The sequence below is a fragment of the Meriones unguiculatus genome, chromosome 6, assembly GCF_030254825.1.
Source record: "Meriones unguiculatus strain TT.TT164.6M chromosome 6, Bangor_MerUng_6.1, whole genome shotgun sequence".
Taxonomy (NCBI): domain Eukaryota; kingdom Metazoa; phylum Chordata; class Mammalia; order Rodentia; family Muridae; genus Meriones; species Meriones unguiculatus.
This window is the reverse complement of record NC_083354.1, coordinates 125,318,803-125,341,687: the sequence shown is the minus strand read 5'-3', so window position 1 is coordinate 125,341,687 and position 22,885 is coordinate 125,318,803. Positions and strand designations below refer to the sequence as shown.

Sequence of the window (22,885 nt, the reverse complement as noted above, 5' to 3'; positions counted from 1 at the left end):
CCAAATTTTATGCAACAATCACACATGACTTTTATAAAAAGAAAGATAAGTTATTTTAGTGCTAAGTTCTGTATTTGTTAGCCTCACATAAAACCAAATGACTCTATTAATATAAGATAGGAAGGGAGAGGCCCGCGGCAAAGGATGGAGATGTTCCACAGCAGAACCCCACGGGGAGGGGCTACTGAGCATTTCACACCCTCGCAAACGCCAGGCACTCCCTGGCTGAGCAGTCTGCCTTCTGGGACTCGCCAGCCACACAACAGGCCTAGAAATATCCACACTACTCACCTTCACAGAGCGGAACAAAAGGCAAGGGTGGTTGCACAGTTTCTTCAGGGCTCCTATGCAGATGAGGTGAGCGCTGTTTTCCAGTAGTCCTTGCAGACAGGACCTGACAGACTGAGAACTCAGCAGCACTCGGTAAAGTTCAATCTGCAGTGCTCCCGGTCTGCAAAAGACTACGGTCTCTATCTTAGGGGGAAGATACTTATTGATGACCTCCTGCGTTCTTCTAAGGATAAAACGTCCAGTGAGGCACGTGAGTTCAGTTGCTCTTTTCTCTCCTAACTCTTTTTCTTCCTATGGAAAAAGGAGCAGATTTAACCGGTATCTACAAAAATACCTGTAGCTATAGTTAAGATGAACCTGCAATATTATACAATAATGAGCCATCATTAATTATTTCCATCAGATTTTAGGGGGAGAAACGGGTGACTTTTGAGACAAAGTCCCACGACAATAGCTCAGGCTAACCTGAAACTCACCACATGGCCCAGCCTGCTCTTGAGTCCAATCGTCCTGCCTCTTCCCCCAGAATGCTGAGATTACAGCACACGGCACTGCCGAGCGATGTCGACTTTTCCCAACAGCACAGATGGAATACAAGTATGGGGGAAGAGGACCCAACCATAGTATCCGGGGTATAGCTCAATAGGAGAATCTGTGCAGGGCCCTAGGTTTAATTCCCAGCACTGGAGAAAAACAACGTAGAAGCCCATCACAGTCTTTTAAAAATCTATACTTATTAATTCTGTGAGACCTTCATATATGTATACAATGTATTTATCACATTCTCCCCCTAAATGCTCAGTTGCCAGGGAGTGTCACTATTTAAAAGGATTTCAGGGATCAGGAGGTGTGGCCTTTGAAGAAAGTTATCACTGGGGGTGGAATTTTAGGTTTCAAAAGCCCACAGCAGGCCCAGTCTCTCTCTCTCTCCCTCCCTCCTCCTCCTCCTCCTCCTCTTTCTTCTCTCTCTCTCTCTCTCTCTCTCTCTCTCTCTGTGCCTGCAGATCAGGATGTCGCTCTCAACTACTTCTCCAGCATCATGCCTGCCATGCCTGACGCCATGCTCCATGACATGATCTTAATGGACTAAGCCTCTGAAACTGTAAGCAAGCCCCCAGTGAAATGCCTTCTTTTATAAGAATTGCCTTGGTCAGGATGTCTCTTCACAGAAATAAAACAGTAGCTAAGTCACTGACCAACTCCAATTTGTGCTACCCACGTACTCATGGGTGCCAGGTGCCATCCTCGAAGAAAACTGGTTAACCCTCTCCCCAAAGCCATCAGCTGTCATTAGCTCCTCAGCCACAGGCAGGAGCTCATGGGCCCCTCCGTAAAGAACTGTTGACTGGTTTGATCTTGTACAGAGGCCAAGGCTGCTGTGAGTCCATTAAGGCAATGGTGCTCTCTTTGTCCAGAAGACACTGTTTTGCTAGCTTAGCCTCTTACAATCTTCTTACAATCTTCCCAGTCTCTCTTCTGCGACAGTCCCTGAGCCTTGCAGGGAGGGGTCTAATGTAAACATCCCATTTGTGACTGCATACTCCATGAGTTTCTGTGTTAGTTACCATCCACTGAACAAACAAAGTTCTCTGATGAAGTCTGGGGGCCGCACTAATCTAAAGATAGAGGAAAATAAGACACTGCGTCCATCATTCACCAAGGAAAGGTTCCTGGCCTGACTTACAATACCCAGCTGTATTTCCTCCCGTGCAGCAGGCCTTAAATCCAGTCAGAAAGCAGTTGGTCACTGCTGCCGGGTTTATGCTGCTACTGCATTGATCTTGCCACATTAGTTGCTGCTGCAGCTCACAGGGCCCACAGCAAAGTAAGACTTGTGATTATTTTTCTCTCCCAGAAACCCACACCACACCTTCCGGTGCTGTGAAAGCTCTCCAGCGGAAGGGAGCTCCTGGTCAGAACCGATTAGTGTCTCCACGTCCTGTGACCAAAGTGTGTAGTATCTTCAGGCTCAGGGTTTCTACCATCAAGTTCTGGTGGAAAACCAGGTACAATAGCATGAACCTACATTGTTTGGGCACCTCCAGATACCCCTGACCAACAGCAAGGAGCGCCATCTCACACCTGACACCACACATTTTTAGGCAGTCTATGGCCTATAAGAGCGAGTTTTATCTCCTTAAGCTCATGTGCGTGTGTAACATAGAATATAATATATCATACAAATACCATATTAAATAGGTTTTTATACAGTCTTCTCAAACATTCTTAGTACTAGTTTTTCTCCCCCCCATCAAATGTTTGGTATAATTTGGGTATAATCATTTAATTAACCGCAATCTTCTTACCATTGTTTGGTTACTGACACCATGGAAACCCTATTCTGAAAATAAGCATTCATATAACAGTTGTAAGAACATACATCTTTAAAAACACAAGCAAATTCTCCTCCCAAGCCTCAGGGACATCTCAGAAGCTCCAGGAGAAAGACAAAAAGACTGTATACCAGAGGTGGGAGGAGAGCAGAACAGTGCCTTCTGGGCGTGACGGGACCAGGCCAGTCATGAGCTCCTAGCAGCTATGGCTGCCTGTACACGATCAGCCAGCCATCAATACAGCATGGTCTGGGGGTGCCCTGAGCCCTAGCGTGGTCCAGTACATGGCCCCACTAGACACCCACGGGCTGCACTAATGGGTTCAGTGGGCTGTTTTGTGAAAAAGACACTAAGTTGGAAGAGGGACACGCACTATCAATCCACAAGGAGCTGGCAGGGCAATTGGTGTGGAGAGACTATGAGCAAATACACTGCACAGAAACTATAGCTCTACCTGGAACTACAAAAATCTAACGTCTATTTTTACCAACCGAAAACAACCACTGTTGAACTGGTGAGCTGGGTCAGTAGGTAAAAAAAATGTTGACTTAGGCATAACCCCAGGGACCCATAAGCCACGTGACGGGAGAAAAGAACCAACTCCTGAAAGCTGTCCTCTGACACACACATGCCTTGGCATGCACGCTACACACACAAAAGGAAATTTTTTAAATATTTGTGTCAAAATGTATGTTTTTAAGTAGCATTTCTCTGTAAAAGTACAAAATGATATATCATTATTTGTAGCAAGAAATACAATCTCAAACAATGAAACTTCATGCAAAGAAGGAACCAATCATTTTGGCTCATCTTTGCATTCCTCCAGCGTAAACTTCTTAGCCTCTGATCCACGTGCAGTATTTGAAATATGTGTTAGATTGGGCTGGGTGAGGTGGTACATGCCTTTGATCCCAGCACTTAATAGAGCAGGTAGGTGGATCTGTGAGCTGAAGGACAACCTGGTCTGGACAGTGAGTGCCAGGACAGCCTGGGCTACATGATAAATCCCTTCCACAAACAAACAAAAAAAAATAAAAACCCTATCAGAGCAATGACTGACTAACCTTTTTTAAATGTAATATGCTATGACATTTTCCATGCAATTATTAAATATTCACATAAGCCATTACTTTGTACCGTTTCTGATTCGTGTAAAATGCTTTTTAAAATGTATGTTGACAAGTTACCTTTCTATTTGAACTCCTCTAGGACAAGACGTGGCTCTGGGCATGGGGCTCAGTTTTCAGACTGTGTGTCTCCTGGGGAAGAAGCCCTTGGTTGGTTCTATTTAGCACCTAGTAAAACTGTGTTTGTGGCACAAACTTGTAATCCCAGCACTGGGATAAAGGGTGGATCAGTTCACAGTCAGCCTGAGCTACAAGAAACAATCAACAAACAAACAAACAGTAAACTAATACTGTTAGATTTGGGATTCGTGGTTTTGGGGTTGTTTTTACTGGGCGGGTGGCACGAGTCGTGCTCTCACTATGACTCTCTGGCTGTCCTGGAACTCACTACATAGACCAGGCTGCTGTTCTCCAGCTTATACTGCCTTTTCCTGATGTGTGCTATCCCTGCCTAGGGTGTGTGTGTGTGTGTGTGCATGCACGCGTGCACATGTGTTAAACAGTCATGCTTTGTAGCCCAGATTGCCTTAAAATGTGTAGCAATCGGCCTGAGCCTCTGGGATGCATTTTAACAATCAATGTTTTCCTTACAATTGTAGCAGTGTTCTCTTTAGTGATACATGGAATGGTGGCATAGATTATTACTGGTAGAATCTTAGATTTAATAAAATACAGTATAGACATGAATACCGAAATTATGATTCTTCCAGACATACTGCTCTTTAAAAAAAAAAATCATTAACGTAAACTACACCTTGGAAGAAGAAGGTTCTCTTGATGTAATGATGGGCTCTTCATATATTTTCCGATAAGACGACAAAGAGCCTAATATTCCTGGATTAACAAAATCAACTAATGCGAAAAACTCTTGCAGGTCATTCTGAACCGGGGTACCTAAGGAGACATAAAAGTGGTGACAGGTTGTTATAATCACAGGTCTCTGTAGAAAGGTATGCCTTCTTCCCTGAGAGCAGAAATGCCAGCAAGCACTCTGTAACTAAGGAGAAGCAGCAAAGCCAAAGCCTAAAATACCAACGAGCACGTAGAATGTACACCTGGCTTTAGCGAAGCGGCTGAGGGCAGGTGCTGGGGTCTGGCTGCTCACGCTCTGAGCCCACCACCTCCCTCGAGTCGCAGCCATGAGCATCACCTGTGACCACGGGTGGGTGTAGGAGTGGGTGTGGGAGGAGGACCCTTGCGCTGTGAGGGTCAGCAGTCAGTCTACATAACCAACCTAAGAACTGGGCTTCTAGCCTTGACACCCGTGAGGAAAGTGTTTTGGGCACAGTCTGCCGCTCCTTATTACGGTAACCCTGACAGACAACATACCTATTAGTTTCTAGATCCTAACCGCTTTCTAGACAACAAAACCGTGAGCTAGAAAATAGCAGGAAACAAAATTACAGTTTCTTCCACCATGGATAACTGAGTCCCAATCACATATGTAACACTGAACATGCTCATATGCAAACTTGGACTTTCACAGAGGAGAAACATCACATTTGGAGCAAAAGGTCCTGTCATTCTAAGTACAAAAAATTGGTTCAAAGATCCAGCTCGGCTGCAGAGAGCTTGCTTAGCAAGGCCCTTTGAATCAACGAAGCAGGGTGCACGTGAGCACACAGAAACTGGAGTAGCAAGCACGGGGCCGACACAAGTCTGCACCAGGCCTCTGTGCACATATTAAAGCTATCAGCTTAGCACTTCTATGGAACTCCTGGTCGTGAGAACGACTGGGTCTCTGACTCTTGTGCCTGCTCTTGGGACTCTCCTTCCCCTCCTCTTGGATTGTCGTGTCCAATTCAATATGATAGTTTTTGCTTTGGTCTTATTACATTCTACTTTGTCATGTTTGGTTGCTATCTCTTAGAAGCCTGTTCTTTTGTAAGGAGAGACAAAAAGGGAGTGGATCAGGAAGAGAGAGGAGGTGAGGAGGAACTAGGAGTAGAGGGAGGGGAAACCATAATCAGGATATACTCTATGAGAAAAGACTCTGTTTTCAATAAATACAAAAAAAAAAAAAAAGAAAAAAAAGAAAAAGGTAAAATAAATCCTGGGTTCAATCCCTAACACCACAAAATGATAGACAGGTAAACAGGTATGGATGGATAGAATCAGACAATTCTAAAGGCATAAAGAACAACTATAGACATCTTCTTTAGTTAGCGCTAGTTTTTAATCCAAGTTTATAGCTCCACGAGCAAAAGTGACAGGAATAGGAAAACAAAAACAGTCTCAAGACTGACAAAGTAGGGACACAGAGGGCAATGGCAATTTCTACGCAAAGACATCTCACAGGTTACCAACGAAACATTCCTTGTAAAGGAAATACCTGGATCAATTTTTTACTGATGAAATCAAAAAACCCAGAATACTAAGTTAGCAGCAGGCTTCCTGCTGAGGATGTGAGTCATCTGTCAGCTCTTGTTAAGGACAGCTGATACCCAAGGGAGGAAAGATTATTGGCCTCCTTGACTGCTCCTCTTTTCAAAACTTTCTTTTATGCTCATCTTCATTTCCCCTCCACACTGCTAGAGCTAACCTTTTCTATTTTATAGCTGCAATACTGCCCTCATGCTGAATGGAAAGGAGAAATAATCATATATTGTAACCAAATTCAGTCGCTTTTCCCAGAGTTTCCCCAGTCGAAAGGCTCTCAAGATCCTCAGTCGCTCGTGGAGTTAGAACCTACTTAGTTCCTCAAATAGCCAAAGACATGAAAATCACCTAGAATAAGCTTTCCATTTCTCCAATTCCCTGTTTCCTTTAAAAAAAAAAAAAAAAAAAAGAATTTTATAAGTATTAAACACCAGCTTCTCGAGTTAGTATATACAAACATTGATTGGCCATCATTAAACATTAGGCATCAAGGTACTTACGATATCTGATGCCAATTATTTTAATCTTTTTCATCTTTAAGTGACTAAATTTAAAAAAATTAAAAGCCAAGCCCAGAGAGACAGCTGAGCAGGTGAAGGAGCTGTGGCCAAGCCTGACAAGCTAAGTTCCGTCCCTGGGACCCAAGTGGCAGAAGGACAGAATGGACTCCTACAGATTGTCTTCTGACCTCCAAAGCATGTGCAAACCCCCACACAAAACAGACATAAAGAACTGTAACTTAAAGCCTTTTTCAGAACAAGGCTGGCTGTGGCAGCACGCTGCTTTTGATCCCTGCACTGAGGAGGCAGAGTGAGGAGAATCCCCTCTGAGGTCCAGGCTAGCCAGGGCTACACAGTAAGACTATCTTGGATAAATCCTTGCATTCAAAGGGTACTAAGCTGTCAATGAATCTGTAATTGCTCATCCTGCTTCCTCCTGAGCTCCTGCTGTTGCAGGTGTGAGCTGCTACACCTGGCTCTAAATCATTGTTCTGTTTTGGGACAAAGTCTCAATGCATAACTCTAGAACTCAGTATGTAGAGAAGGCTGGCCTTGAACTCAGTCAGGGGCAATCCTTCTGACTCTGTGTCTTCCGAACGCTTGGCACAGGTGTACAGAATAATACCTAGCTCAAAGTTATTCTTTAAAGCATAGTTTTAAATATCACCACTAGAAATTGCTACATATTCCTACTTCACAAATAAGAAGTCAAAGAACTGACTTTTTAAAGGTACATTCCCACCATACCCCAACTTGCTAAGAAAGGAAGGCAGACTTGGCCTTTCCCTGTTGCTTTGGGATATACCTTTACCTGTGAGAAGACTTAGGAAAGAAAAAGTGGCTCCTTATAGTCCTTCTCTCTCCCATTCTAACTTCACAGAAGAGCTCTGACATGCATAAAGGCCATGCAAAGGACAAGATCATCAAGAGACCATAATGCAATTCAGTCCATAAGGGTTCGATACCATAGGGAACTGGGGCCGGATGGACAGCTTGGCGGTTAAAAGCATTTACTGCTCTTCTAGAGGACCTGGATTCAGTCCCCAGCAGGCATGTGGCATATGTCCATATGGCAGCTTACAGTCAACAGTAACTCCAGTTCAGGGCTATCTAACAGACTGTTCTGGCTTGCCTGGGTGAACATACACATGCATACAAAGCATATATCACACAGATATACATACACATTTAACTTTTTAAAAATGTAAGCGTAAAATGGTTGGGAGTGGAACCTTGAATAGAAAGAAAATGGAGAGTTGGTAAGTGCTGTTAGAAATGAATAAAACTCTCTTCCTTCTCCTGCCAGAATGACAAATCTGAAGAATGTTAACATGGCAAGTATGAGAAAAAAGTTACATTGAGAAATTCAGACTTGACTTGACTCTAAATTAGGCCTTAAGCTGAAAACAAGCAGGGGGAAAGGGCTCCTTGTATTACACACGGTCTATCCCACCTTTCCAGACACTCTGGGCCAGGAGCTTTGACCAGCACTAAGGCATGGACATGCAACACAGATTCACACGAAACACCTGCCACGTGACAGGCAGTCCCGATCACATGGAACGAGTCCTCTGGCCTCACAACTCTATGACTTGATGCCATTACATCCCTATTTGACAGACAAGGAAATCGAGATAGCAAAAGGGTAAATTACTTTCTCAAGCCTCACAGCTTCACCAGCAGCCCAAGAAACCAGGTCCACCCAGTCCAGCCCCATCAGCCATCACTATGACACCATTAAGCTCTTTTTACGTCAAGCATGAGATTACAGCCTGTACAGGTTCCCTAGAAAAAGCTTCCATCACGTCTCCCGCAGTGACTACTGACCAGTCAGGATTACTCTGCGCTCACAAGGGAGGCTGGAGAGGGCTGTAGTTGTCTTGATACTGCTGTTCTTCAAACGATGACCCTCATCACAGATCAGAAGGTCAAATTTTAGAGTCTTAATTTGATCAAGGGAACGAAGTAACATTTCATAACTGATGACAAGAACAGAATAAAATGTAGACTGGATAAACTCCTCAACTTTATGGTCCTGAAGAGAGAAAAATAATATTTACTAAATCATAAACAGAAACTATGAAATCCTATCTAAGCAACATATTTTGCCAATCAATAACCAAATATCACAATCCGTTGGCCCTTCCTGTCTTGTTTCTGTTGGGCTGCATTAAGAAGGCTTGAACAACAGCCATGACTTCTCACTGGGCTGGGAAGCCTAAGTCTGGCCCGTCAATGAAGGCAGGCCCAGCCACCGACTCAGCTAAGCTCACTTAGTTCTTGTCCGTCCTTCTGAGCTCTCCTTGGTCTCTCACCTACCACTGCTTTCACTCCCAGGAACAAGGGGACTGACTGATGAACATCTTAACTCAAAGGACCAAAATTACCCCAGCAGCAGAACCTCCTCAGTACCAACAAAGCAAACCCCACCCCCATACCTGACCTAACATCATAGTCTCAGGTAATACCAACCGGACCAGAGACTCAACAGAAAGACCCAGACTGGTCCCATGAAAAGCCTCCCGCTTCTCCCTGGTGTCACAGTGGGGAGGGGACGATCGGAGCCACCTTGCTAGTGGCAGCATGCTACTCCCATCATAGGGCTCCGTGTTTACGACTTTATCTAACCCTGATCACTTCCCAAAGCGTTACCAGCTGCCGAATGACTGCTGACGGGTGACTTGCGATATTTTGATTTCAAAATGGTACAAAAAGATAGCAATAACGCCATTCTGTTTTCTCAGGATTCGGTAAAACAAATGAAAAGTCAACATTCTATTATAAGATGGGTTTTGTAAGGTGATGACACACAAATGTTGGCAGCCAGCCTCAGCCTTGCCACTGCCATGACATCTCAGCTGGCCAGTGTGTCTACGGAGCCTACACCAAAGGGTGCCCATCCCGTCTCCCACCCGCTCCATGCCGCCTGCCTGTGAACCTCCCCAGCCTCCAAAGGTATGCAAACATACTCTCTGCCTCTCCTCACAGTCCTGCTGCTAACCCTGCCTCTCTGCCCAAGTCATTAATAACTCTTCTAATAAACTCCTTAGTCCCAGTCATCCAGCTCAGTGCCCTCTTGGACCACCTGCTCACAAATAGAACCTGAGGTTTTCAAGATAATGCAAAGTTACACTAAACAATGATGTAGAAAACATTACATGAATTCATTTTACACACACACGCACACACACACACATCAGGCTTGGCTCTCATCTAGCCAAGACTGGCCTCAAATTCTGGATCATCCTCCTGCCTAAGCCTTCAAAGTTCTGGGATTACAGACACATGCCCAATGCTGCATTTCCAACTCACGATATTACATTATCACACTGCAAGAAAATGAGCACTTGCACACTGAGAGGCAGCACCTGGCCGCGTGACTCTGAGGAACCAAAGGTAACCAACCATCCCTCCACACCTAGAAAGCCAAACTCCATTTCTATGTGAGGTGCTTAAGGAATTCCACATACCCAAAACACTAAGAACTCAATTACTCACTTAAAAGGCTAGGTATTAGCCTAGGAGGCTGGGCGTGGTGGCGCAGGCCTTTAATCCCAGCACAGAGGCAGATCTCTGTGAGTTTGAGGCCAGCTTGATCTACAAAGACGGTCACAGAGAAACAAAACAAACAAAAAATAATAAGAATGGCTACAGCTTAGACCTTTAAAGATCCCTTACCTGATCAACAGTGAATATTTTGATCCTTTCACTTCCAAGCCACTTTTGAAATTCTTTCCTCCAATTAGTCACCAAGCTTCCAGGGGTGACAATAAGTGTCTTCTTTATTACTGGCTTGCCTCCATAGGGTCCCTGACACTGGAGAGTCCAGATGAGCGAGATACACTGCAATGTTTTTCCTAAACCCATTTCGTCAGCAAGAATAGCACCACATCTGCCATTTGCCCTGTTAGAAGCAATTATACTTTCTTGAATCACAGTGGGAAGTGTTTCATGCCCTGATATCATCAAGAACAGGAAACTGGTAATACTGACCCTGGAGATGTTCAGTGTTTCGTCTAGCTGATTACAACCTATCACGTTTGAATCTTTGACAATTATAATCATTATGTATTGTGAACTAATTACAAAAACATGAATCCTAAATTAAGGACCTGAATATAAAACCCCCATTACTGCCATCTATACATAGTTGAATACTAGAAATGAATTCCAATTTTGTATCTATGAAATAATTTAACTATAAGACATGTTTCTCATCACTAACATTTGAACACTTCTTAATCAATTTTAGTATTGGGTATCAAAACAATTCAACATATATTGAAGCTTTAGTCAGCAACATCTGAGCTGAGAGATGAAGAGATGGTTCAGTGGTTAAGAACACTGAATGCTCTTCTAGAGGACCTGGGTTCAATTCCCAGCACCCACATTGCAGCTCACAACTGTCTGTAACTCCTGTTCCAGGAGTTCTGATATAAACATCATGTAGTCAAAATACCAATGTATATAACATAAAAATAACTAAATTATATTAAAAAAGAAATCTGAGCTTAAATTGTTTAAAATAAATGTATTCTATAATAAAAATTTATCACTCTCTGACAAACAATGGAGTCCTCAACCAAAAGTGCTTTAAAAATGTGTGACATCAGCTGGGTGCAGTGGCTTACACCTTTAATAGCAGCACTCAGGGAAGAAGAAGCAGGCGGATCTCCATGAGTTCCAGGCCAGACTGGTTTATAAAAGCAAGTCTAGGACAGCCAGGGCTACACAGAGAAACCAAGTCTCAAAAAAAAAAACCAAAAAAAAAAAAAAAAAAACAATGTCTAATGTCCTACAATTAATACAACTTAAAATGCAAAGTTATTAGGAATGTTTTCCAAATCATACATTTTATACTGCTTTATATTTTTAAGCTCTTAGATAGCTACATGATATTTAAAAGTTACAATGTCCAATGGAATTAAGGATATCACCAAAAATATAAACAGAGTTCATCAGCTTAATTGCATTTCTCTATTAGAAATAACAATTAGTTAGCAGGACCACTGGCACACACACACACACACACACACACACAGAAACACACAGGAAGAGGACGAACAGGGTGTCCCTTTCAGCACTCTGTACTGAACCTCCTCACAGAAGTGAAGTCTGAAGGAACTAACATGCACAAATGCAGCTCTTAATATTCCTTCCTGAGTTCTCATCAATTTCTTCAGCTGTTAACATCCTTCAGATTGCTTATGCTCCTGTGAGCCTCAAGCCAAAGAATGGTGCTTCCCCAAAAATATACTCTTTGTAGCCATATGTCTTTATGAATAGAGAAGCAGAAGTCTGAAATTGGATCTTCTGTTGAAGCCTATAAAAGGTTGGTTCAATGTGAGGTGAGGATTAAATGAAAAACCTTGGTGAGGCTAGAAAAATGTACACAGAGCCCTGGGTTCAATCCCCAGCATAAAAAAGTTTATATGTGTATGTGTGAGCGTGCATATACATGTATAAACATAAATTACATGTGCATGTATTTAGATTAGAGGTTCATCTTAGAAGCCAAATGGTTTAGAGAAAAGAGCCTTCAATTAAAAGCTGATCAATCTTGCCCTGTTTCTAACAGGGAAACTGTCTCCCATTAGCTGCATAACTGGGAAAGTAATCTCTATTCTTGTCACTGTGTTTCCCCCATCTAACTTACGGAGTGTTTGGGAGGGCAAGTGGAATAGCTTTATATAAAGAATAACCTAAGTGGACAATGTGAGGTGGGGCTACTTGAGTCCTTGCTCCTGGAAGTCCAGCTCTTACCAGAACATCTAGTCACGCCTTCCACCAAAGCACACATTTAATACCAACCACCTTTCCTACCAACTAACAGTTATGGTACAGACTTGAAGTTCATTCTATCAGATTCATCTCTAAAAAGGTAATTGTTACCATTTGTTTTCCTACCTCATTCCCGTCACACACTCGTAGAGGAAGATGATCCCCTCTTTCTGATGTGGTCGGAGGTGATGGACAAGGTGAGGATCTATCACCACATCCACAAGAGGAAAGCTGTTTCTATTGAACATCCACTGGTGGTCCTTGTCTGGCCGCGGCATGACAAGGGAATCTTAAAAGTAAGGCAAAAGCAGAAAGGTCGGTCACTTGCAGCAACAGCGTTATCTTGTTCCCATTATTTCCACACCAGAGCTGCTTGCCAGTGTGTGTGTGTGTGTGTGTGTGTGTGTGTGTGTGCCAGTGAAGGATTCACACATATGATCCTAGCAACATATGATCCTAGCACTCTAGAGGCAGAAGAAGGAATCTAGGGAGTTCTAGGCCAAAAAGGGGGGAAAAGGAAGCTAAAGGGGAGGAGGGGTGGGATGGGAGAGAAAGGAAGAGGAAGGAAAGGAGAGAGGAAGTCACCCGCTCTGGGTGCTCAAGTGCTGCAGACGCTGAACTTCCCTTCTTCCTGAGGATTCAGTAAGGACGGCACTCCACACTAGAGAGCAGGGAGCCACTCCCACTGGAAGGCAGGGTCTAGAATTTTAACCAGATGCACTTGCCAGCTTTCACAGACTCTCGTTCTGCCCAAGCTGAACAGAAAGCCTTTATCTGAAGGCTTGTACATACTGACAGTGACCATCTTTTCTACTAACATTAACCAGACCTGAAAAAGAATGGCAAGTTCCCCTTTGATTTAACCATCATTATTTTCAGAAAGTTAACTATTATATTCATGAATGTCAAATTCATGAACTTTTGCAAAGCAGCATGAATTAATCATCAAATGATAATCTAATTTTTTAGAAATAAGGTTAACACAGCTTAAAGGATTCAATAAAATATCCTCCAAAGACAAAATCAAATATAACAGAAAGATGACTGATGATAAATCTGAAGATAATTAATCCACCAAAACTGACTTTGGATTATGTTTGCATGGTAACAATGTGGTTGAAACTTAATTCATTCCAAGAATTAAACAAGAAAGAAAAAAGGAATAACAACAAAGAGAACCCTAAGAAAGATGCTTAATCCTCATTCAGAAGGGCGAAAAGGATAGTCATCAGAAGCAGGATAAGAGAGGGAACAGGACAAGAGCCTTCCACAGAGGGAATCTGAAAGACTCTACCCACCAGGGTATTGAAGCGATGCTGAGGCTCATAGCCAAACTTTGGACAGAGTGCAGGGAATCTTATAAAAGAAGGGAGAAATAGAAAGATCTGGAGAGGAGCAGAACCGAGAAATCTGGGCCCAGGAGGCCCTGAAGAGACTGATGAATCAACCAAGGACCATGCATGGAGAGGACCTAGACTCCCTGTTCAGATGTAGCCCATGGGCAGCTCAGTCTCCAGGGAAGCAGGGGAAATCTCTGGCATGAACCTGGTTGCCTGCTCTTTGATTACCTCCCCCCGGCGAGGTGGTATTACTAGGCCAGAAAAAGAGGATCCAGACAGTCCTGACGAGACCTGATAGGCTAGGGTCAGATGGAAGGGATGGACAACCTCCCTTATCAGTGGGCTAGGGGAGGGATATGGCAGGGAAAGAGGGAGCGAGGGTAGGACTGGGAAGAGATAAGGGAGGGGGCTACAGCTGGAATACAAAGTGAATAAATTATAAATAATAATAACAATAAATAAAATTTAGAGACTATTTCCAAAAAGAAAAAGAAAAAAGGAATAAAGAGATGAGAAAGGGAGATAAAATCGATTCTAGTACATTGAATCAACATCTACTGCATGGATATATAGTCATGGAATGAGAGCTTAGTTCTGTTCACTGTTAGCAATGATCCATTCCATCCAGCCCCAGACTCGATCCCTTCTTAGAACTGCTCCTTTGTGTTTTTCCATATTATCGGTAGTTGTCAGTGTTATCTTCTATAGCCTGAGAGCTCCCAAACTCAAAAGGTTAAAGCCAGAACGACAGCTATACTGCAAGAACTGATGGCCCTGGACAGGACAGCAGGAACCTGACAGGGAACCTGCAGTATAATCACCATGACCAAGCACAACTTTGGGAGGAAAGGGTTATTTTACCTTACACCTTATAGGTCCATCATTAAAGCAAGCCCAGCAAGAACTCAGGGCAGAAGTCTGGAGGAGGAACAGATGCAGAGGCCATCAAGGAATACTGCCTGCTAGCTTGCTCCCCATGGCTTGCTCAACCTGCTTTCTCATTGCATCCAGAAGCAGCAGGCCAGGGGTGGCACTACCTGCACGGGCTGAGCCCTCCCACACCAATCACCAATTTAAAAAAGCAAAAAACAAAAACCCACTGCAGACTTGCTTCCAGAGGCAGTTTCTTAATTGTGGTTTCCTCTTCTCAGATAACCCTAGCTTGTGCCAAGCTGACATTAGAACTAGCAAGAACCCTGCCTGATGCTCAGAGAAATGCTGGTTTTGTGTCACCGAAGATGAAACTCTAGACTACAGGTAAAGCAGGGGCCCCAGGCAATTCACACCATAGGAGCCCAGGTCCTCTTCTCCAGTCAGTGGATGGATAAAGAGCATTGTGTCTTCTCTCATAGGAAGAGACGACACTCCTTCTACAACAGCATGAAGTGGCTATAAGATGTATCATCACCATCCTTCAGTTCCCCAAAAAGCTCTCAGGGAGGAGCTGAGATTGGACAGGGCAGAGAGTGAAGTCAGGAAGGACCTAACCCAATGCAAAAAAATTAGCAAAGAGGAAGGCTAGAAATCCCCAGGCATAGCCCAACTGGAACCGGCAGGGACCACTTGCAAAGGGCTCCAGATCTGAGAGGATAACCTTAGGCTCATGTAAACTACATGAGCAGAAAGCGTTCCTGAGGAAGTTCAAAGTATGCAAATGAGCCAAAGAGCCAGCGGTACAGAATATAAAAGTGTTCGTCCTCTGTGCAGCATTGGCATGGAGCTTCTAAGCTTTCTCTCTGTTCTAGGCCTCTCCTCCTTGGAAGTGTACTAGTTATTAATACACTACTTCTACTGTAGCTATGTCTGTTTCAGCACTTTCTTCTGGGCAAGAAGAACCTGGAAATATCCCTGTAGAGGTACACCAAACACCAGTATCAGCATCTATCACTGAAATTACGAATGCACACATTAAATAACTTTCATTGGATGTCATCATTATTCTTTATGTGAAAGGGTACATCTGAATATAATCTTCCCCTGAAATTTTCAGTTTTTTAATTTTGTATGTGCGTGCATGCCATGGAATGCATGTGAAGCTGGATAACTTTTGAGAGTTGGTTTTCACTTTCCACCATGTAGAAAGGATCAAACTCAGGTAAACAACTCAGCAGCAGGAGCCTCTGCCCACTAATCCAGCTTTCCAGTTCTTCGCCTGCATTTTTTTGTTTTATCTAGTTTTTGGTTTCGAGACGAATCGAAAAATATATAGTCCAGACTTCTTACTCACTATGTAAGCCAGGCTGACCTCACCCATTTGCAAATTTTAAAACAAAATTTAAACATCAATTCACTTGTCAAAAATCTTTAGACACTACTAAGGTGGTGATGTCACACACCTTTACCCAGCACTCAGGAGGCAGAGGCAGGCTGATCTCTGTGAATTCAAGGTCAGCCGGGTCTACAGAGCAAGTTCCAGGACAGCCAGAGCTACACAGAGAAACCCGGTCTTGAAAGACCAAATCAAAACACAAAACGAAACAAAAACAACGTTAAACAATGAAAACAGAATGTTCAATTGTCTTTAAAACCTTACTTGGTGTGCACGGGTCATGGCGTGGTTTGCAGTTTTCCCATCTAGTTTTCTTTAGTTGAGTTGATTGGCAAACACTTTTGAAAGGGTTAGAAAAACATTTCCTGGCAGCCTGAGAACCTAGGACGACAGGGCTTCCTCCTGCACACTGAAAACACTTGCCACTGTGGAAGTCGTCGGAAGAGATTGTACCCAGGACTTCTATCTCTTTCCCACCAAGCGTCAGGGTTTGGCCTTCTTCTACATTTTCAAGCTCTTTGAACTTATATCCAATGCCTCCAAGAAAATTAAAAAAAAAAAAATCAATTGAACTGACATTCTAAGAAAACTTAGTAATAAAGTATTTATCTTCCCATAACTGTACAGAATTAACACTATCCTTGGTATATGTTATAATATATATATATATCAACAGCCAGAAAAATAACTTACCATTCTGATTTAAGAAAAGCGTGAAGGGCCAGGAAATAGCTCAAAATGCTAGATGAACAAGCCTAATGACTCAAGTTTAATTCTCAAAATTCACATAAAAAGCCAGATTATTTTTAAATATGCAATAGTGTCTATAATATCAGTGCTTTTCCAAAGACTCATTTATTATATATATGTGCGTGAGTGTGCGTGCCTATGTGGGTGCTGGAAACTGAAGTTGGGTCCAACAAAAGAACAATATGTACTCTTAACTAATAAATACTATCTCTAGCCATTTCCCAGCATTCTAATGGTACAATGGAGAACTGCCTGAAAGCTCTTGGGCAAGTTAGCAAAGTACACCAACTCTGAAACAACCGTCCTCTTACCTTCCTCCACAAACCATTCTCTCTCTGACATCACACACACACTAGATAGACAGACAGATAAATGGTTAAGTTTTTAAAAGAAGTATTTAAGAAATTAACACAGATGAAACGGCCCCCCTTGGCAAAGCCATACCCACTGGGAACAGCAAGAGTCATGAAGACAGCACAGCTGCATGACACGGTTCCAGCAAAGCTGGGCCAAATGCTGCACTCTCCATCATTCTGTCCCTCACTTGGGTTTTGGTCTGTTACATTCTTGGGGACTTTCTGCATTATGATTCATTTTATGTCTTTTCCTGAGAAAATGATGTCTGAGTCGTTTTAGGGAAATCCTAAAATTAACTTTATCTGGACACTATTTGGAAGTCTTTTTTATGCCCTGGAGCTCAGTGAGCATAGATAAGCACATAGCTAGATGAGGCCATTACTCCAGAATCTTCTTGAGATATTTGCCCCCGAGCAAACTCAAACAGCATAATGGGTGCAGGGTAAAGAGAGACAAGTGACAAACTGACTGGCCAGGATAGGTTACAGATTCAAGACCTCCCTTTACAATCTACTTAAAACTCTCTTGAAAATTTAAAGATAGGGGCTTGTACAGGATGCACCCCTGGAGGAACAGAACTCAGTAACTAAGATAGACTGACTAAAATAAATGTTTCCTACTTTGTGGCATAGAGGATGAAACATACAGTTGTTGGAGGCTGGTCTGATGTCGCTGGCCATCTGTATAAACCTGCCTAAGTCATTTTAGCTGGCCAGGGCAGAATGGGGTGGGCGTGGCTAAGGGTCTCAGGCTTTGGAGAAATCACAGGAGAGAGGCAGATGGACTACTGGAAGAGAGGAAGGAGAAGGGGGCCAGGATGGGTTAGCCTGGAGAAAACACCAGAAATACCACATGGACCAAAGAAGGACTCCTCTAATGGCATGAAAAGGCCCAAATGAAAATTATAAGCAAGTACCATGGGATTATGGATGAAAGGTAGTCCAAATGGAGAGGATAAAGGTGAGTGGCATTGGATAGGGGTTGGGAGATGATGGTGAGAATATTTAGACAGCGTAGATAAGAATACCTGCCTGGTCCAAGGTAAATAAGGCAATTATAAAATCTAACAGGTGTCTGTGTCTTATTATTTGTGATAGTGGGTTAGATAATACCGCCATGATAATCATAGGGCTAATAACATAGAGCCCAACAGCCTTTCAATTACTTACTACTTCATATAATAAAAGAAGTTAGGTATTAGTATTTGCTATTCCTTAAAAAAAAAAACTGATTCAGATATTTTCTGTTTCTCTGGAGTGCTTTCAGGCTGCAAACACTGCCAGCTTAAAAGCAGGTTGTCATATAATAAATGTGGTTGTTTTGGAGTAGACATTCTTTAGATTCTTTAAATTGGAGTTACAGGGCTAATATTTATTTTTATAATAAAAAAAAAAATCTGTTCTGTTTGTTTGTTATGTTTGTATTTTCTAATTGTGACTGAACTTGTAACTCTGTAAATGTAATGAAAAATCAGACACATAATCTGGACTTCTTGGAAAACCATTAGTCTGCTTCTGTTCTGTGGAACCTGTATAAATAAAGAAGCACCTGACTGCAACTCAGTCAGAGCTTCGAGATTCCTCAGACCATCAGCACCTGACTCCTTATCTCCTCTGCAGGCTACCCTGTCAGCAAAGCCCATCTGGGGAAGGCCCTCACCCACCCAGTGAGCACCCAGCCTCACTAAGATGAGCAAGTAAGAGATGGAGAGATGAGAGAGAAAGAGAAGCAGAACAGTGTGTGCACTGTGAAGAGAGCCAGAAGTGGAGACACAAGGGTGCTGAGGAACAGCCTGAGGTGAGCAGCAAGCCACGTCACCTGAGGCCATGGTGAGGGCCTGCACTGCCAATGAAGGCCGGGTCTGGATCCGAGGCCCTGCAGCAGCAGTGGTCTGTGAAGATGTCCAGGACCCAGATTACCGGAGGCCATGAGGACTTCCCTGGTCTGGGCTGCTGCCTGCGGTCATGATGACGTGGGAGGGCTGAGCAATACTGGCCCCATCCCTCCCTGCCAGCTGCTCTCGGAAGAGCTGCCCATTCCAGCGGGTAGGAATTCTCACTGAAACAGTTATCCTACCACTTTGTAATCATCAGTTATATTCCCCTTACTACACTATAAATTATATGCACCTCTGAACCTTTACTCTTAGCATAGTCACTGGCATGTAAGCTGAAAATCAAACAAACTATAAACTGTATTTTTTAAATGAGTGGATGAATATATGCAACAGACTTAAGTGTGGCCAAACTGAAAACTAAACGATAGAGAACAGAACAAAAAGCCTGGTGTGACACATCCTGGCTCTGCGTACTGCTCTGCATTAGGACATGCTATTCTGGGAGCGCTGTGTAATAAAAACAGTGGTTCCCTCCAACTCAGCTGTGGATCTGTGCAGGCCCGGGCCTTATCTCCTTATTCCCTATTTCAATTTTTTATTAAAATTGGATGTCATTCAACTAATAATGACAGTTCTTTACAATTTCAATCATTTAACATTGGGGGAGGGGAGGGGAGCCAAGACAAACTCCCTAATCTCAGAAGACAACTAAGACAACTATAGCTGGTTGGCTCCTTTCAGAGAAAATTAAACGACAGGCAGAATTTGCCCTAATGAGCTAGCATAGATCATAAGAGTATTAGGTGCACTGTTACAAAAAACACTACGTTTCATACAAAGTTGGGCACAAAATTCAATTAAATAACATCCCAATCTGTCCCTTTTTAAAGCTCAATTGTGTTTCAATTGTACAGCCACGAATATGTACTAATTTAGGAGCTGATCATAAATGCGGGTAATATACACTACAATACCTCTTCCAATGTCTTTGCCTTCCAGATCTTTCAATGTGAAGGACCTTCCTTTCACAATAAGAATAGCATCACCTTCCCATTTTTTGTGTTTTTTCTTTGAAGCTTTACACCAAACAACACTGAAATATTTAAGCAAGCTACTAGGTTCCTCTTCTTGTGTCTTGGATTCTGTGATTTCTTTAGAGGCCGAATGAACTGAAATAAAAAATAAATTTAAGACATTATTGTTGAAGATGACTTTAATTTGTAAGTATTAAGGTCATTCAAACAAAAGTAAATAGGCACAGCAATAATAAATACCACAGCAGCGTACTCCACCAGTAATCCCAGGATGCTGGAGGTAGAGGCAAGAGGATCAGATCAGTTCACGGTCAGCCTTGCTACCCATGAGGCAAGGATGAGGCTCTGTCCATAACAGCAGTAACAGAAACAGTAACAACCATATGCATAAGAAAATCAGATGTACTAAGAAAGAACATGAGTGTCTGTGGGTCAGTGAGATGCTTCAGTGAGCAATGGCACTTCCTGCCATGCCTGACAATCCAAGTCTGGTCCCAGGAACCACTTGAGAGAAGGGAATCAACTCCACCAATGTCATCTGATTTCCAATCACAAGTGCCTCCGCACACACAGAAAAAGAGAATAATGAATGTAAAAAAAAAAAAAAAAAAAAATTGAAGAGTATTTGAAATGTTCATTTTGGTATTTTAGAAACTAAGAAGTCCAAATACTGGGTGCAAACATGACCATGATTGCACCCAGTATTTGGACTTCTAATGTAATGTAATAATGTAAGAATGTAATGTCTTATCACCTATAAGCCATATAAATTCAACTGAAATAGTGTGACTTGTCACTGTAAAACTTTTGGGACACTAGAAATTAAAGCTATTATTTTAACATCTAGACATGAAGGAATATATATGTTTTTAACGACTAATTTCATTAACATGACAAGCTGAGGAAAAAAGAAGGTTGCAGAGTTTTCTGAAATTAAACTCCTAGTGACGCTACACTCTGCATCTGTCTCAACGTTTGTAGACACCACGTACAAGGGAAACCGTACAGTAGTCTCCTATTTCACTTGCATGATATCATCCATATTCACCCATGTAGCCACAAATGACAGGATTCTCTTTTTGTTTGTCTGTTTGTTTTTCGAGACAGGATTTCTCTGGGTAGCCCTGGGTGTCCTGGAACTGACTTTGTAGACCAGGCTGGCCTCGAACTCTCAGATATCTGCCTGGGATGAAACACCAAACCTACAGAAGAGAGTTCTTCCCTGTGGGCTTGCTTAGCTTCAGAGGATCAGTCTGTGACCACCACTGCGGGGTATGTGGCAATCAGGCATGGTGCTGGAGCCGTAGCTGAGAACTTATACCCTGATTCACGGTAGTGTATTAATTTTTTTTTTGTTTGCTTTGTTTTGTTTGTTTTGAGACAGGGTTACTGTCTGTGTAGCCCTGGCTGTCCTGGAATCATTGTATAAACCTTGAGTGGGAAGAGATATATGTTTATTTTACACATAACACTGAACTTTGACATTTACTATTTTTTTTATTAGGTAAGGAAAGTTACAGGTAATTTTCAATTTGAAGCCATTTATATATTATTGCATACTTTAAGAAGTACATTTCTTTTATGTGTGTGGGTGTTTTGCCTGCATGTGTTTCTATGTGCCACATGTGTGCTTGTGCATGGCTATGCATGGCTATACCTGTCTCCCCAACCTCTACCAGAAAAAGTTATTACAGTTCTATTTTAGTGAACGTGTTAATGCGTATGTGGCGAGTTGATTGAGAATGGCCTCCACAGATTCATATATTTGAATGTTGGTTCCCAGTGGGTAGATTGTTTAAGGAAGGATTGGGAGGTATGACCTTGTTGGAGGCGGCGTGTCTAAGGAAGGATTGGGAGGTATGACCTTGTTGGGACCAAAGGTGTGTGCCGCACCCGGCTTAAAACCAAATATTTTATTTTGAGAATTTGTGGACCTTGAGCTTGTTTCTGTGCATGATATTTAGATACAGTGTATTTGGTATCTATTATAGTCTTGAAGATAATTTTATTTCAAGTTTGCTTCATCAAGAACTTATATCTCTACTACACTAAATTCTGACTTATGGCACCAAAAAGAATATACAAATCAATATAACTTACTTCATTATTCTTAAAAAAAACATGTATTAACAAAACATTCACTAACCACCATCAGCAGCAGTATAATATAGTCAACACAATTCACTGAACTCTAGGAGATAAGCTAAGGGGCTAGAGAGATGGCTCAGAGGTTAAGAGCATGGGCTGCTCTTCCAGGGGTCTTGAGTTCAATTCCCGGCAACCACATGGTGGCTCCCAACCATCTGTAATGAGATCTGGTGCCCTCTTCAGGTGTGCATGCAGACAAAACATTGCATACATAATAAATAAACAAACCTTAAAAGAGAAAGAGATAAGCTAGGAAGGGAGCAAAAACTACCCACTATCCAAATTACTAAGAGATCAAATAAAAGCCAAGTAGGGTGGCGGACACCTTTAATCCCAGCATGCATGAGGCAGAGGCAGGCAGATCTCTGAGTTCGAGGCCAGCCTGGTCTAGAGTGAGTTCCAAGACAGGTAGGACTACACAGAGAAAACATGTCTCGGAAGAAAAAAAACATCAGTGATCAAATGAAATGATCATTTACCTTGCCTATTTTCATATTGGAAGAATCCCTACAGAATCACACCTCAGGTGTGTGAAAAACAAAAGCCCTCAGGTTTTTCCAGCTTCTCCCAGATAGCATGAGGTTCCTGGACCCAAAAGCTCTGGATGGTATCCGGAATGCCTGGAAGCTTCCCCAAGTAAAGTTTGTCCCCAGCAGAAACTGTTCTCAGGTGACAGGCGGTCCTCAAATTCAGAAAGTCTCCATATCAAAAAGAACAGCGAAAGAGAATTACCTCAAAA

The 22,885-nt window shown here is 42.6% G+C and overlaps 1 protein-coding gene across 1 annotated transcript in view; it reads right to left on the bottom strand.

The window, feature by feature from the left end:
• Positions 1 to 22,885, bottom strand: part of Rad54b (RAD54 homolog B) — a 67,560-nt gene that overhangs the window by 10,193 nt on the left and 34,482 nt on the right. The window contains exons 4-10 of the mRNA XM_021661433.2: positions 19,939 to 20,133; positions 16,285 to 16,557; positions 12,538 to 12,700; positions 10,309 to 10,534; positions 8,458 to 8,665; positions 4,506 to 4,645; positions 292 to 582 (exon numbers count right to left, since the gene is read on the bottom strand). Coding sequence (XP_021517108.2) covers positions 292 to 582; positions 4,506 to 4,645; positions 8,458 to 8,665; positions 10,309 to 10,534; positions 12,538 to 12,700; positions 16,285 to 16,557; positions 19,939 to 20,133 — 1,496 coding nt within the window. The remainder of the gene's footprint in view (positions 1 to 291; positions 583 to 4,505; positions 4,646 to 8,457; positions 8,666 to 10,308; positions 10,535 to 12,537; positions 12,701 to 16,284; positions 16,558 to 19,938; positions 20,134 to 22,885) is intronic.